The sequence below is a fragment of the Xenopus tropicalis genome, chromosome 3, assembly GCF_000004195.4.
Source record: "Xenopus tropicalis strain Nigerian chromosome 3, UCB_Xtro_10.0, whole genome shotgun sequence".
Classification (NCBI taxonomy): Eukaryota; Metazoa; Chordata; class Amphibia; order Anura; family Pipidae; genus Xenopus; species Xenopus tropicalis.
The window spans coordinates 114,824,833-114,842,203 of record NC_030679.2 but is presented as its reverse complement, the minus strand read 5'-3'; the positions used below and the strand labels follow the sequence as shown (position 1 = coordinate 114,842,203).

Sequence of the window (17,371 nt, the reverse complement as noted above, 5' to 3'; positions counted from 1 at the left end):
TTTTACTGCTTTGAAGGGGAGAGAAAAGAACACAAGAGAAACTATTGGGCATGTGGCATATGTAAGGTTTCTCCGCTGGTGCATTTCAGCTAGAGAATACATGCTTGATACCCCTCTGTGTCACGTCGTTCGGTTTTAGGTCCATAAACAGTGGTTTCCATTTATCTAAACGACAGGCAGCATTAAAAGGTATCAGGCAATGATGAAATATACCAGAGGAGAAACATTGCATGCATAAGTCCCATTGCATCTTTTTTCATCCAGTCATTCAAAGGTAACCTGTCTGGGAACGTAGTCCCAAATCACCGGGCAAATTTTTTTATTAAGATACTGTATGGTCGGGCACAGTCACAGTGCAGTCAGGTGATTGGTGCTGCACAGGCAGGCACGGTCACCAGGGGCCACATAAAACAGCCAGAAGAGCTGTATTCGGCCCACGGGCCTTGTGTTTGACATGTGCATTAGAGGATTGGATTTAATATACTTAGTTATTTAAATATTCATTTTGTTGTCCCTGCAACAGTAGTGCAGTATACTTTACCATACCTTTTCAGGTCTCCCATGTGTCTGGTGAGACATCTGACTGAGGGTACGGTTTTTGGCCCCTCACTGCTGCAGTGTGTTGGCATTGTCTTGTCACTGAGTGTTTTATAGGGATAAATGCAGCATTAGCGCTCACTGCAATCACACAGTAAGATTTCTATATCATGTTGTATGTGTCTCCCATTCCATTCCAGTGCTGAAATGCCTGATTATCTGGGCCATGGGGCCGCTCGAGTTTTCTCTACAAATTTTATTTTCCTTGTCAGAGCATGAGGCAGCTCCTCTTGGATATGCAGTAAACACGGCATTTGATCCCACATGGGAGGGGCAGAAACGGAAAAAAAGCCCCTTCCATTTATGGGAGGAGAAGCGAGAGAAGCTTGGTCACTGCAGAATAGTTTAGGCAACATCAGGTGACATAGTCATCCATAGACGTCAGGCGTCTAATTCCTTAACTTAGAAGTTTATTCCCCCATTCGGGGCCCCACATACTGCCAGGGCACAGGAGGGACCTTGTGTGTTCAGCTGAGGCTGATTTGGGAAAACTACCATATGTGCACAAAGAGCAAAGGAAAATAGCCACCAGGCTATATAAAGTCGCCTGTGCCCAATAATCTTCTCTGGGACAAGCACAGAAAGAGTTACCACATCCAGCTGAGAAAAAAGGTTTATGAAAGTGTTAATTCACAAGCAGCGCTTAATTACACGTGTGCAGTAAGCTTCAAAATAGGCATAATCCAAGCCCCAAATAGCCCCCCACAAGCCAAATAAATCTGCCAGTCTATGGCATTTACTGCAGCCTCTCGGGCAAGTGCCAGAATTTCCAGATAGCCAGTCTGGGCCTGGTGGCAATACTGGAAGGCCATGGGCTCTGTGGAGCCCTCCCTTCCCTTCTGCGCAGTCACTGCACCTCTTCGCGAAGCCACTTCTCTGTATATACAGTGATTTTTAGGAACTACATATACAGAATTTCTTATGCTTTACACAAGCTATTTCTCTTACAGGTGTCTGTGGGACACAGGGACCATGGGGTATAGTATCTACCAGCAGGAGGCAGGACACTAGAGAGGAAGAAGAGGAAGAAGCCCCTCCTCCCTGGTACTATACCCCCTTTCACTTCCTTAGTGAGCCAGTTTTTTCTAGTGTCCTCAGGAGACAGGATCTACAGCTCCCTCTGAAATCTACGGCCAGAGACTCTGGCACCAGGGGTTGTCCTATAGGGCCTCTTCGGAGCTCCCTCCACAGGCTTCCCCCTACGTGGGACCCAAGTACCGGGGCCAATAAGACTCCTATGGAGCGGGCCACACAGAGTTTCCTGCCTATACCTTCAGTGCAGAAGCTGTCCGGTGCTCCCCTCCATGTGCTCAGGTTAGTCCCTGTCTGCTCCCAGCCAGCGCTCTCTCCAGCCCGCCTGTCTGCCTTCAGTTCCCTCTACAGCCTGCCCTGTCTGCTCCTGTAGCCGGCGCTTCCCTTACCTGAACGCTACCATCATTTTTTCCTCCTTGCGTTCCATTGCGCCCATGCGTTCCAGTGACGTCACCATTCGGCGCCATCTTGTGCGCGCCTTCTACTCGCGCCTCTCAGAGTTTCGCGCCATTCCTCTCCGCTCTCCATCCTGATCGGTCGGGTCTTCAGCGCTTCCCCACAGGAGCCTCTTCTTCCTGGACACAGGGACGGTATTTCTAGCAGGCAGGGGCACTACTAGGGGGACATTAGGAACGGGCAGAGCAGGGCTGGAACTGTGGCTGGGAGGGTGTTTGTGACAGGACTACCTTTACATGTTTTTTGTATTAAAAACTTGTTGGGCACTGTGAGAGTTATTTCTCAACCGGGATTATATACTCATTCTCCCCTTCTGATATTTAAGAGCACTTGTTTATTTTAAAAAAAAAAAAAAAAAAAAAAAAAAAAGAGTGAAAATCCTTACTCCATTGCATTGCCTATTGCATTAAAGTCCTCTGTCTTTTTTGCTTAATACCTGCTATTGTTTGTTAGAAACTGCACTGCTGTTGTTTTTTCTGTCATGGCAGAGGGCATTCCAGAAGGCCCCTTTTCCAGGGGGGCGTCTAGCTCCTCAAAAGTAAAATATCTAGCATGCGCCAGATGCTGCAAACGTCTCCCATCTGGCAGAAAGGAACCTCTTTGTTCCTCATGCTCCAAGCTTCCGGCTGAGACTTCTTCCCAGGCTCCGGTCGTGCCTCCTCCCCCCTCCACAGATATAGCAGGGGGGGACCCTACTTCCACTCCGGCACTGGATGCTCAGGCGCAGGCCTCCTCTTCCAACCAGGACCCTCCCCTCTGGGCGGCTCAGCTCTCCTCAGGCATCCCCAAATTGGCGGCCTGTCTCGATAAGCTACTAGACAGACTGGATAGGGAGGATCCACAACCCTCCAGATCTCTCAAGCGGCAAGCAGCACTCCGTCTGGAAGACTACAGTGACTCTGAGTCCCTGCATGCCTCAGCCACTTGGGAAGATCATTCCCTAAGTGAGGGAGAAATCTCCTCTGACGGCCCGGACGAGCCGGACGACATAGCTAAATCCTCGACTGAGGCCATTGATTCCCTTATTTCCTCAGTTATATCCTGTCTTGACCTCAAGACTCCGGAATCTACTCTAGAGGCTTCCTCCTCCCTTTTCAAGCGCCAGAAGAAGACCTCTTCCGTTTTTCCTTCCCACGACCAACTGGATTCCATCATCCAGTCAGAGTGGGACCACCCTGAAAGACGTTTTCAGACCTCTCGGCGTTTTCAACGCTCTTATCCATTTCCACAGGATGCTCTGGAGAAATGGGCGACTCCTCCGTCGGTGGACGCCCCGGTATCCCGTCTATCCAAAAACACGGCCCTTCCCGTCCCGGACTCCTCCTCCTTTAAGGATCCGATGGACAAGAAGATGGAGGGGTTCCTCAGGGCCACATTCTCTTCCGCAGGGGAGAGCCTCCGGCCGGTTCTGGCCTCCGCCTGGGTTTCCCGGGCCGTCCAGACCTGGTCTGATTCCCTTATGGAGGGCCTCGCCTCCGGCGCCTCCAGACAGGAACTCTCCCTCTTAGCATCTAAGATTCGCGATGCTAACGAATTTCTCTGCGAAGCCTCTCTAGACTCTGTTCAGGCCATCAGCCGTACTTCGGCTCTTGCGGTAGCGGCTCGCCGCTCGCTTTGGCTCAAACTTTGGTCAGCCGATATGTCCTCCAAGAAATCGCTCACAACTCTTCCCTTTAAAGGCAAACTCCTTTTCGGGCCGGAGCTCGACAAAATCATCAGCCAGGCTACGGGAGGGAAGAGCACATTCCTCCCACAGTCAAAAAATCGCCCTTCCTTTCGGAGAGGCCGCTTTTTTCGTTCCAGGGGCTCCAAGTTCACCTCCTCCAGAGATTCTACGGCCTCAGGAGAAAGATTCCAGAATCCCTCAGGAAAACCTAAGTTTCCGCCTCGTTCCAGGTACTCCTGGCAGGGCAGGCGCCCCCAAGCCAAGCCTGCCGACAAGCCTTCCGCATGACTACCCCCACAGGGTAAGTCCGCCGCCCGTTGGAGGCAGACTTCGTTTCTTTCACGAGGCCTGGCTCCGACTCACTTCCGACCCGTGGGTGCACAGGGTAGTGTCTTCAGGCTATCGCCTCGAGTTTCTCTCCGCGCCACCCAGCAGGTTTTTCATGTCCCGACTCTCCCAGGACTCTCTCAGACAGTCCGCCTTCCTCTCCATTGTCCAAGGCCTTTTGGACGAAGAAGTGATCACGCCAGTCCCTCCGGGAGAGAGGTTCCGGGGTTTTTACTCCAACCTCTTTCTCGTTCCAAAACGAGACGGTTCCTTTCGGCCAATCTTAGACCTCAAGCAACTCAATACCCACCTTCGCTTCTCCCGTTTCAAGATGGAATCGCTCAGGTCGGTAATTGCAGCCATGGGCCACAACGAGTACCTAGTGGCTTTGGACATAAAGGACGCCTACCTTCACGTCCCCATTTTCCCTCCCCATTGGAGATACTTAAGATTTGCCGTCAAGAATCTCCACTATCAGTTCACAGCTCTCCCATTCGGGCTCACTTCAGCACCTCGCATATTCACCAAGATCATGGCGGCGGCGGCGGCCTCCCTCAGGTCGCAGGGGGTTTCCATCACCCCTTACCTGGACGACCTCCTCCTCAAGGCGCCATCCCCCTCTACAGCAACATCTCAGCTGAATCTGGTCACTTCAACCCTGACCTCTCTGGGCTGGAAGATCAACCTGGAGAAGTCGCGACTCACTCCCTCCCGTCGAATGCCCTTCCTGGGCATGATCTTCGATACAGCACAACAGCGAGTGTTCCTTCCTCCGGAGAAGATCTCCAGAATCCAGGACTTGACGCGCCGGTTGATCCAATCCCCATCTCCTTCCATCCGATTTGCGATGCAGGTGCTAGGATCCATGGTGTCCTCCATAGAGGCCGTGCCCTTCGCGCAGTTTCACCTGCGCGACCTACAGTGGAACATCCTGGATCAGTGGACCCGCTCCAGCCTGTCCCAACGGTTCCGGATTCTTCCCAAGACACAGGCCTCCCTGACATGGTGGCTCATCTCATCCCATCTGGCCAAGGGACGCCCTCTTCTGGAACCACACTGGCGCCTCCTGACTACGGACGCCAGCCTCACGGGCTGGGGAGCAGTTCTGGACCGCCTTTCGGCCCAGGGGACCTGGTCGAGAACCGAAGCCCTTCTCCCCATCAACATCCTGGAGATCAGGGCAGTCCGCCTAGCGCTGCTACATTGGCAGCATCTCCTAAAGGGCCAGGCCATCAAGGTACAATCCGACAACGCGACTACAGTCGCCTATCTGAATCACCAGGGCGGAACTCGAAGTCGTCAGGCCCTCAAGGAGGTCAGCCTTATCTTGACCTGGGCCGAGACCCACGAGTCCCGTTTGACAGCGGTTTACATCCCCGGCCTCGACAACTGGCAGGCCGACTACCTCAGCCGTCAACAACTCGACCCAGGAGAATGGGCCCTAAGCCCAAGAATCTTTCAGGGCGTCGTCGCACGATGGGGTCTCCCAACCGTGGACCTCATGGCCTCCCGCCTGAACAGGAAGGTTCCCCAATTCATGGCCAGGTGCAGAGATCCCCTAGCCTTAGCAGCGGACGCCCTCACGGCCGACTGGGACTTCCCCCTCGCCTACATCTTCCCTCCTCTCCCTCTTCTACCCAGAGTCATCAGGAAGATCAAGGCCGGTTCCGGGCCAGTGATTCTAGTGGCTCCCTTCTGGCCAAAAAGAGCCTGGTTCTCCGATCTGGTCATCCTCAGCAGGGCAGATCCCTGGCGTCTCCCACAGGATCCCGACCTTCTGACTCAGGGCCCCATTCGCCACCCAGACCCGACCTTCCTGAGTTTGACGGCCTGGCTATTGAGACCCTAGTGCTTCAGCGCAAAGGGTTCTCTCCAGACGTCATTCGCACCATGGTGGCTGCCCGGAGGCCTATCTCCTCCAAGACCTACCACCGTGTCTGGAGGACCTTCAAGGCCTGGTGTGACGTTGGGGGTCACCCCTTTCAGGTCTTTTCCCTTCCCCGACTGTTGTCCTTCCTGCAGTCGGGGCTCTCCAAGGGTCTCTCACTGGGATCTCTTAAGTCCCAGATATCGGCCCTTTCGGTCCTTTTTCAACGCCGCCTAGCCATCATACCAGACGTAGCCACCTTCCTTCAGGGAGTCCTGAGGCTTCACCCTCCCTTCCGTGACCCCATTCCCCCTTGGGACCTCAACCTGGTCCTCACCGTCCTGCAGGGCCCGCCCTTCGAGCCCCTGGCCACTATTCCCCTAATGTGGCTCACCTGGAAAACTGTTTTTCTGCTGGCTATTTCCTCGGCACGCAGAGTGTCTGAGATCTCGGCCCTATCACACCTTCAGCCCTACCTCGTTTTCCACTCCGATCGAGCAGTGCTCAGAACTGTGCCCTCCTTCGTTCCTAAGGTTGGTACCTCCTTCCACATCAACCAGGACATCACCATCCCGTCCTTTTGCCCTCAGCCATCTTCCCCCAGGGAAGTGGCCTTACATGCGTTGGATCCGGTCAGGGCGCTAAAATTCTATCTGAACCGGACTAAGGACATTCGTCAGTCCTCGTCCCTCTTCATCTTGCCCTCCGGCCCCCAGAAGGGTTCCCCGGCCTCTAAGGCCACCTTGTCCCGTTGGATTAGAGAAGCCATTCGCAGAGCATACATTGCCAGGGGAAAGTCGCCACCTCTCCACATCAGAGCTCACTCTACTCGGGGAATCAGCACCTCCTGGGCCTTTAGGAACAGGGCCTCAGCCGAACAAGTCTGCAGGGCTGCTACATGGTCATCCATTCATTCCTTTACCAAATTTTACAGATTTGAGGTATTTGCGGCATCTGACGTCCACTTCGGGAGAAAGGTACTGCAAGCTGCAGTTGCCTGAATTCGCTTCTCCCACCCTCTTTTAATGGGACAGCTTTGGTATGTCCCCATGGTCCCTGTGTCCCACAGACACCTGTAAGAGAAAAGGAGATTTTGTGACTACTCACCGTTAAATCCTTTTCTCTTAGGACGTCTGTGGGACACAGGGCTTCCCCCCCGGAAGCGGTCCTTCTGGAAGGGTTATTCTGCTAAAGTTTAAAGTTATTCAGTTATTCTGTTAATCTGTTATATGCTTGACAAAACTGGCTCACTAAGGAAGTGAAAGGGGGTATAGTACCAGGGAGGAGGGGCTTCTTCCTCTTCTTCCTCTCTAGTGTCCTGCCTCCTGCTGGTAGATACTATACCCCATGGTCCCTGTGTCCCACAGACGTCCTAAGAGAAAAGGATTTAACGGTGAGTAGTCACAAAATCTCCTTTTTTCCCAAAGGGATGGTTTCAGAGACTCCTACTATAATATTACTAAATTTATGTGTAGGTCATCTCACCAAACCTAGATAGGTTATAGCACGCCTGGATTAGTCCATAGTTCCAAATGAGAAAATGGGACCTTCGCTTTATTTGATCAGTTAGTTAAGTCCATTGGTGCTGGAAGCATTCATACAACAATTCAGATACACACTGGTAGGTAAGTTGGTTCTTAATCAATTTTGGCCCCGGCTGAGAGTATGTTTGTGCCTGTGATAGGGGAAACCTACTTGCAGGCAGGAACTGATGTTAAATGAAAAGGAACTGATGGAAATGTAAAATAACTGATGTTAAAAGTAAATACTTTTATTATTATTATTATTATTATTATTACTATTATCTATGTAATAGTTTGCAAACTTGTAATTCATTGACTTGCACCTTGAGTCTTTGAGGCTGACCCGGAAGCACAGAATAAACTTTAGGCCATAGAATGTATGCTATAACTATTATCATTTCTGTTTTGTTTCTGCTTTCTGTCTCAGGTTTGAACTAATGCGCATGTGCTGGCAATACAACCCCAAGATGAGACCTTCGTTCCTGGAGATCATTAGCAGTATCAAAGATGAACTTGACCCAGGCTTCAAAGAGGTGTCCTTTTTCTACAGTGAAGAAAACAAACCCCCAGACACAGAGGAGCTAGATCTGGAGGCAGAGAACATGGAGAGCATTCCGTTGGATCCCTCATGTGCCCTGCAGACATCTGAGCACCATGCGGGACATAAATCTGAAAACGGCCCAGGTGTAGTGGTACTTAGGGCAAGTTTTGACGAGAGGCAACCGTATGCACACATGAATGGAGGGCGCAAAAACGAGAGGGCACTCCCTCTGCCCCAGTCCTCAGCCTGCTGATCCTGGCTGGGGGTCTGACAGACACTCTTGGAAATACACTGCCTTGTGTACCTCGTGGATCTGGGGAAACCCTCCGTATCAGTGCAAACACTAATCCGTTCTTTCAGCGTGGCTTTGCCCTCTTTCTGACTTGGTACTGGTGTTGCTCCTCACAAAGGACCTTGTGCGTCAGACCAGTGTCACTTCAAGCGTGCACATGTGTGAAAATATACCGAAGGTGCATCCTTTGCAATATGAGTGGTCCAGACAGGCTCACCTGCTTACAAACACATGAATGAAAACAAACGACATATATCGATAAATATATATATATGTACCTTTTTTTTTTTTTTTTTTTTTTTTTACTTAGATCTTTATAATAAGAAATATGTAGTAACATTACTGCAAAATACCTTTGCATCCCATATATGCTGTTATTTAATCTGACATTCTTTGCCAAATAGCTCTTTGACAGAAAGGATAGTGCAGATGGGGGGATGTCCCTTCATATCACAGGACCATGCACACTTTATTTTTCTTTAAATTACCGTAATATAAGTGCTGGGGACATTTTCCTCTCCAGACCAAGATATATTTTTTTTTCTTTTGTGTGTGTGTGTGATGAGGTGGGATAAACCATATATGTGTATATACAAGACAAAACATTCTGGAGAAAACTGGCAAAAAGAAAAAAAAAACAAATTGCAGAACTTAATGGGTTTACGGCAAAATGTGCTGCTCTTTATTCAGATACCAGAAACTAATTAACATCCATTTTCGGAAAGATAAAGAAGACTTTGGCCACTTAGCTTTTTTTTTTTTTTTAATCCATGCTTGGATTACGAGTCCCTGCCATTGCTGGCAGGTAACAGAACATCTGACCTTCCTGCAGAACCCAGTAGTCTTCATATCTCTCTGAAGTTACCCTTTGAGCCTCATATATATACATATATATATATTTTTGGACATGTTCTCTCTTGCTAAGACTATATGGCAGGCACTTACAGTTCAATGTGAGGCCCAAGCATCATTTACATACATTGTATTTTGTGTCCCTTTTATAACTTTTTTATGGTTCAGATATTCATCTATATCTATGTCTGTACAGAAAAGGCTGCTATTTTTTTTCTTTACCTTTTTGTGGATTTATTCTATGAAATGAAAAAAAAAAAAAATGAAAAACAAAAAACAAAAACAAAAAAACCTTCAGGTCTACCTTTCCATCTCTTTGTGTTCCTGTCTACTCCTCCACTCCGACATAGGGCTGACAGAAAGGCAATCAGTCGCAAGTAACAAGCTTTCCTTGGCTAAAGTGGGAGATTCTGGACACTTACGTTGTGATCGTTTGCTTCGAAAATGTACTTAAAAAGTCTCTAAATCTTCTGCCTGGCGTCATAGTGTGGCTCCACACCTCGCGTACCTCCCGCAGAAGAACATGTAGTGTAATTATCCACGGGTATGTTCAATGCCTTTTTATAAACGCAGTTTTATTTTTTGCTTTGTATTTCATAGGGTTCCTCAAAGTAGTAAACCCTGGTGGTGGGTGGAGTGTGTGTATGCGCACTGGGCGCGGTTGGTATCTTTGTAGGTCATTGTACAATTTTTGTTCCCTTCCCACACAACTATTCGTTGTATCGTAACGCAGAAAACGAAACTCAGGTTGCAAAATATCATATGGTTTCGTGCTCTTTATGTTTGCTCATGTATCCTTCATCCTATTCAATCTTTAGCCCTTCACTAGTCTGCGGCTGTAGGATATGGTCCATTTATTTCAAAAACATGAGCTTTTCATTTTTTGATGCAGCACAAATCACAAAATCTCATTCTGTTTCCTAATCCTGGTACTAAACCTTCCATCCCAAAGGGAAAGTCAAGCACCGAAAGCACTGTTACATGTTTTATACTCATATACTCAAGAGCCTGCTGAAATTCCTGCTGGTGCCTTACAACAACTGCATTTTGTAAAGATTCTAGCTTACCCTTTAACATCCCATTCAATGAATCTAACTCTTAAGCACCCCAGTATTGCCATCTATCAGATGAAATTACCCCAAGCACTCAACTAACAACCAAGCTATGCTTTACCCTTAAAGGGGATGTAAACCCTCTCAGAAGATTAGATAGGCAAAGTGCTCATTTAAACAGTGTCCTATCAATGATTCAACATGAATGCCAAACTCAAACTAGCAAACAGTGCTTTTTGCTCAGTTATTGTGAGTATTATGTCAATGCCAGAGCACTGACTGGGCACAAAAGCAGCAGGCAATGGTCATTTAGAGCAATGGGCTGGGTTCAGGGAAACTGTTCTGTGCTTCCAGAGCCCAGCAAACAGAACAATCTTCTAGAGGGAAGCTTTAGTCTGAAAGAAGCTCCTGCATAGCTTAGGTCTTGGGCTGACCAGAATGGTGCAGGAACTTGCAGAAGAAAAAAAAACATAATAGTCCTTTTTGTCTACATATAAAAAACAATATAGAGCACTTTATTAATGTTGATTTAAACGCTTTACATCTCCTTTAATGCCAAACACTGACTTATCACCTTCCCCAGCCACAAAGTTGTTTTCCATTGAACACCAAATTGTCCCACGTGACTTGGTCAAGGAGGCATGGCCTTCAGCTCCTTTTTGCCAGCTCTTAGGACCTCCAACACAGACATTAGCGCTACAGCAGCTAGGGAGCCAAAAGCTTCCTCATGACTAACCCACACTAGAGACACCACAATGAAACTTTGCCCCCACATTAAAGCCAATGGCCCCTTCCAGTACTGGAAATGTAACCTGTGTTAGTCTGTCTCATCATTATTTTCTAATTTCAGATGAATGAACCATGAGCACCGCAAGTCTTGTATTGGCTAGGACTGCTGCCTTTGCCTCCCCAGTGCATTTCTTATCTTCCCTTCATGATACAGCCTCTTTCTAACTCTGCATTATAGACCAAAACCTCTTTCTTTCAGTAAACCTTTTGCTTCGGGATGGAAGAGTTTTCTCCCTTTTGAATGAAAGAATCCTTATTACGGAGTGGTAGATTTGACTGAAGGTGAAAAAAATGACAAATAAGAGAGACAAAAATAAAAAAGTCTGAATGTTTGTAGTAATGCATTTTTGCTTCCCTAGGCCTCTTCACCTGCCCCCTCCCTGCTATCCCTAAAAACCTGAGAAGGTATTCTATGTAGGATTGTGTCTGTTTGTTTTCTTATTTATTGATCAGATATTAGTTTCAGTCACTGTAAAAATGCCCCATCACATTATTACATATTAAGATAAGGTTGTTTTTGTAAATGACAGGGGACAGTTTTCAATTAAGTTTTTTTTTCCAAACATTTATCTACCTCACTCTTTATTTTTTATATGTGTAAATATATATATAAATATATATATAAAAATGCATCTCACATTACTCAGCAGTTGACAATAAACCATAGAAACCGGTAACCTCATACACTATTCAGACCACAAAATGCTGGTATTAAGGAGAGGGCATCATTCATCTCAAGGGGAAGAAGAGCAGGTATAGTGATCACAAGCTTATTCACTGGTGATTTTCCTATCGCCCCAAGATGTTTATATTCAATGTGGATAGGAAATGTCTGCCAGTCTAGCAGCACCTCACGTGAGAGTGTTAGTAGGGTCTTGAGAAGGTTGCCCATGCCAGGGCTGCATCGTTGCATAATAAAGCTTAAGCAGAGCTCTCCTTCCTGAAGACAGAATTGTTTATGGAAGCAGCATCCTTCTGAACGTTTATTTCAGTTAGTGAGTGATAGAAAGGAGCAGTGTCCATGCTGCATAAGAAGCAAGTCTCCCTGTATATGTCTTGCCTTAGCAGTACTATTGTGACCAAATTATCTTGATGCCAAGGCTTAAAGTGAAACAGGTCACCCACTTTTAATATCTACATCGTGTTGCCAGGATCACATGCTCGGTTTGTTTCCATGTGTGACTCTAAGCTACAGCTCGTCTATGCAAGTTACTTATCTGGTCAGCTGTTAAAGATCCAAATCTGGGAAAACTCCAATCTGCACCTTAACCTCAGCAATACAAATTGACCGATCCCAGTGCAGGTTCTGTTGTCACATTTTCTCCTCAATCTGAAAAATGGAGCATGATCATCCAGTTAATCATGAAAATGAAAGCAGAGTTAACGATTCTCTGGCAATTGAAATCTGTTTCCTTTGAGACTGTGCAACCTGGAATGTTTCAGTTTGCGTTTGCATGGGAAGGATTGATCTCCTTAAGTGTCATGAGGTTTAGTATTCGAGCTCTTGCCATGGTGATGCCCTCTCCCTTCTTTCGCACATACTGCTAAACAGATTCCTCAGATCTCAATCAACTACGAGGGTTTTGTTAAAACTGTCCACATTTTGCTTGTTTTGTGATTGTTGTACTCCGTTTCAGTAATGTGAGGAACAACCTCATGAACTACTTCCATTTAATCCCTTTCATTGCTGGCTCTTTCTAGATTGATGACCTCCATGATAACATTAATGTCTGCTTTGTCCATTCCTTACCAAACGTTGTTGCCTGGTCCCCTTTGCTGTGCAAGATATCAGAATATCTCACCATCAGAGGCGGTTCATTGATTGGATGATGAAAATTGGTAAATGTATCTGTTTAGCTGTCCCAGGCAAAACTACTGTGTTGTCTGCCTTGAACTCATGCACTGACGTAGCAACCCAAGGACAGGTTTGGATACCACTAACATGATTAGTTCTAAGAACTTCAGTTGCTCGCTTCTCCTGGCCGACATCCAATTCTAAATTATTATTTATCCTCCAGGCTACCTGGTTTAATAGGGTGACTGCCAGCCAGGAGGGCAAAGTGTAGCACTTACTAGTAGAGTAGAGCCTTTGTTTTGATCCGTTAAAAGATTGAAACTGAACGGTTAAAGCTTTTCATGCTTTGTTGAATTACTACGAATCAGAAGTCCTTTTATACCCAAAGACCATTTTGAAAGGTGCTTCCAGCTGCAAAATGAATGCACCTTGTACACCACTGTTTGTAAAGTATTGCCCACAGAACATGGGAAGTACTTTCGGCCAGTAGACGCAAGGCCAATATCTTAATCTCTCCCGCCCCTTTTTTTTTTTTTTTTTTTTTAAACTATGCAACATTCTTTTAAAATATGTTATGGGGAGGTCAGGTATAATCCAAGAGCTTGAAAGGTTCAACCCAGTATTCAATATTGAGTTATTTGAACAAAGAACTGAATGGGATTGTAGTTCATGAGGTGCAATGTTGGTGTACTCCGCATTCTATACCCCCTTTGTTATGTGTTTCTGCCGTTGTCAGACAGCAGAGTAAGGCTAAATCATTATTGCCTTTAGTGCCAAGCAGAAACTAGTTTGGCTACATGGGAAGCTTGGTCAATAGGTCACAATAGAAGTGTTAAATGCTTTCTGCTAAAAGTGTGCTCGTTTCCTCTTGATTCAATATACACGGAGGTCAGAAGGTTGTCTTGTGTTTGAGACTCCAGTTCATCATCTTGCTAGATTGGTTTTGAGTGAAATTTTGTTTTTATTCTTCGCTCACTCGAAACCCCAGTATTGTTTTTCTCCTTAAGTGCTTGATGGATATGCAAACCATAGGCATCTGGGTGCACAGCCCAATTGGACCCCACAGTGTACAAACAAAAAAAGCCATTTCATATCTATCATATGGGTTTAGGTCAGGATCAACACTTTTCCAGGCCCGCGTTGCTGTAATAGCATTGTCTGCTCCAAAAACTGAGCAATACAGATGTAATAGGTCTGCTGTACTGTGCAGTCGTAACCAAGCAGCCTGCATTGAGACACATCCCTGCACCGTATCAATGGAAGTGTCCGATCATTGAATGCAGCATAAATACACTGAAATCCAGATATTGCAGATTTCTGTGCACCCACCTAGCCTCCGCTATCATTGCTATACATCAAACATATTGATACTCGCAGAGCAGCGGCCACTTAATGGCACGTCTTAATCACCGCTGAGACTGTTCAGAAGCTTTAGTTTCACTTCTGTTTCCCTCTCTATCAAGCCCAGCATTATTATTATAATTATTATATTTTTTTTTCTAAAGTGTGTGCTTTGTGTGATTTGTTTTGGGTTACGTGGTGAGGGTTGCAATATAAGAAAAGAAGAAAATCCTGAATGGCATCCAATTCCACAAATACAGCTTCACTTTAGATACCGTGGAAGCTCCATGTTTCGCCATTCTCGTCTGTCTGGGGCAGATTTATATTGTGTTATGTTTAGAGGTCCCATGGAATTCATTGGCTGCAGAGGAGATACAGAACTGTTGCACGTTTCACTAGTGAGCTGTTGCATTTCTTTGTCCTGGTGATGCACAAAAAGGCACTTATATTATTACAAAGTGTCACTAGGCAAAGACAAGTGCATCTACGCAGCACTGCTAGGAGTTCAGCCATCGTCCATGTTACAGCTGGGAGGGTTCCAAGCAATGTCCAGAGCAATGAATATAGGCAAGCTTTGGTTATGAGGGAGGGCTAAAGGGTGCGGATAGCTGGCTCCACTCTTTGGCTACTGTTCTCAGAATGAAAGTAAGTAAATGTACAGTATTTGGATAGGTTGGGTTTCATTGCCCAGGTATGATTGTGTATAACACTAACCTAAAGATTGTATTAAGAATGTATATGACTATGGGTTAATACCTGTTCCAGGAGCTGCCCAAAGTCTCTGCTTTCCGAATACCAACAAACTTGATTGGATGACGAGTATGTTGCGTATTCTGAAACACACGTTGTTGGTATTTCCGAAAGAACGGGCAGGGGCTGACAAGCTTGTGGGAATAACAGCTTCCAAAATTTCCCAACATTTCGGTTGCTAGGGAAAGCAGTGAGTAATAAGTAAAGCCTTTAGCTTGGCTCCTTTGGTGAAGATGGCAACTAAGGAACATGTGTTTTGATCTGCCCCATACAGTTCTGCCTTTATGAGCTGTAATTCTAGACACCGTGATCACAAGCAGAAAAATGTTTGGAGTACAATGGCAGACCTCAGCAAACTCCTGCCACTGATACAGTCCTGGAGTTCAGGTTAGAATCACTGAAGTATGTGGTCCTGTTGGCACAGTCGGCTCAGCACATCCCGTGCAACACACTCGCAGATCCTTTCTCCATGGGTTTCACTAGTATTTCCAGCCTGCAAGAGCTTGCCTATTTGCCTTTGCTACCAGCTTGGCAAGAAATCCCATTGAACGGCTTCTCCATTAGCATCTTTCACAGGACTGCTTAGTCCAGTAGATTACGGGTAGTCTTTTGACAAAACAAAGGAAAAACAAATCCAGTTTACAACAGCCGAATTAATGTCTCTGCGTTTTGTAAGTACATGGAAGAATTTTTGTATGTGTATTTAATAAACCTCCTGAAAAACAGTGTGTGGCACTCTCTTCCTGATAGAAACCTGTCTTTTTAAATGTGCATAGCTGAGTGTGTAATATATAGTTATTACACGGGAACTCTGATGTATATGTAGATAAATAGGGATGTAGTAAATATATTTACTGAGCTTTCTACAATGCCAAAAAAAAAAAAGAATAACTTTAGCCTTGTCACACATCTGAAAGGTCAACAGTTCTGTATCTTCGGCATTTCCATAACCCTCTGGTTAGATTGGCCTGAACTTTACTGGTCATTTCACTTTTTTTTTTTTTTTTTTTTTACTGTATACTGGTGTTAAGGTTAGAGATAGAACTGCCTCGACTGGTCGGCAACATACTGACGGATTATCTGAGGCGTAGGTTCGGTCATATAAAATTGTGAGTATTGTTCTCAAACTTGGATTGCATTCTAGCGCTGGAACTGGTGTGCATATAATGTAATACACTACTGGTGGAGACAGGTCAACCACAAATCAGAATGTTACCTATAAATGGATATGGTGGCGAGTCGGACATTTGGGATTGTGAATTAACCTTTTTTTCTGCCAAACACGGGTATATACAGGCTAGTTTGGTGCAATGCATTGCAAGTTGGTTTTCTCTCTCTTTTTTTGGGGGGGGCAAGCATGGTTGGAAGATTAGCCATGTGCTTCACTTCACCTGTGCAAACCAAGGTATCTTCTTTCTTTGACTCTCAACCTTCTGTTTCCCAATTCAGTACGGCCTCAAATAACACAAGAGCTGGCCAGAGTTTCTCACTACCTCTGGGAAAAAAATATGAAACATTAAAAAAAAAATAATAAAAAAAAAAAGACTATGGAATTTGATGCGTTGCTAATAAAATAATATAAATTACTTAAAAAAAAAAATCTTTTTCCAAGTTTTCTTATTTAAGAAAAAAAAAAACAAAATAAAAATAACATGGCCAATTTGTTACATTTAGATGATATGCTGTGTGTAAATTATTCATAAGAAATTCCTGTGTTTATATAAAAATGAATCCGTAGATATGAAAAAAAATCAAACTTTTTTGTATATTCTGTTGTAAGAATTGTATTCCTGTTCTTGCTATATACTCTGAATTCTTTACATTATTGGAAAAAAAGAAACTTTGTCTATTTTAAATGGCTGAACCTAAGGCAGTTTTAGTTTCTCTTACTCTGCTTTTTTTCTAGTAGTTTCAGTACTACAAGATTTAAGTTAAATAAAAGAATTCTGTATGCATATCTGTCTGTTTTCTGTGTGCGTCTTACTTGAATTTTGTGACCTCCCCTTTTCAGTGTTGGGTTTGAACCTATAACCTGGCCGGCCATGAGGTGAGAGAAGACTACAGCATATAAGACATAGATATACTGTAACATATAAACCAGCAAGCGCTGAGCCCTTAAGCCCTATAGTACATTCTGATGAACTGCCACCTTCATCTGCTTTGATTCAATTCTTTAAATGCTCTATGCCATTATTGTGCCAGTTGGTCAGAAGTCAAAGTGTAAAGGAGCCTGTAATTTATCCCAGCCTTAAAGGAGTAAGTAAGTAAGCTTTATCAGAAAAGTCTTCTATCAAAAGAAACACAGGATTGATGTTCTTCTTTTTTGTACACATGTTCTTAGGGTATCCGACTTCCTCTTCCTTCAGAAAAATCCTTCATTCCTGGTGCCAGGGTCTGTGTAGTGCTCGCCTCTCTCCCTTCTCCTGCTCCCCCCTCCTATAAGAATGCTAAGAACTCCCTCCCTTATACAGCAGGAAGCTATGAAGACCAA

At 45.5% G+C, this 17,371-nt stretch overlaps 1 protein-coding gene across 1 annotated transcript in view; it reads left to right on the top strand.

The window, feature by feature from the left end:
* Positions 1 to 16,835, top strand: part of igf1r (insulin like growth factor 1 receptor) — a 147,891-nt gene extending 131,056 nt beyond the window's left edge. The window contains exon 21 of the mRNA XM_002933305.5: positions 7,896 to 16,835. Within this exon, the coding sequence (XP_002933351.1) occupies positions 7,896 to 8,262 (367 nt within the window). The 3' untranslated portion in view covers positions 8,263 to 16,835. The remainder of the gene's footprint in view (positions 1 to 7,895) is intronic.
* Positions 16,836 to 17,371: the final 536 nt, after the last annotated feature.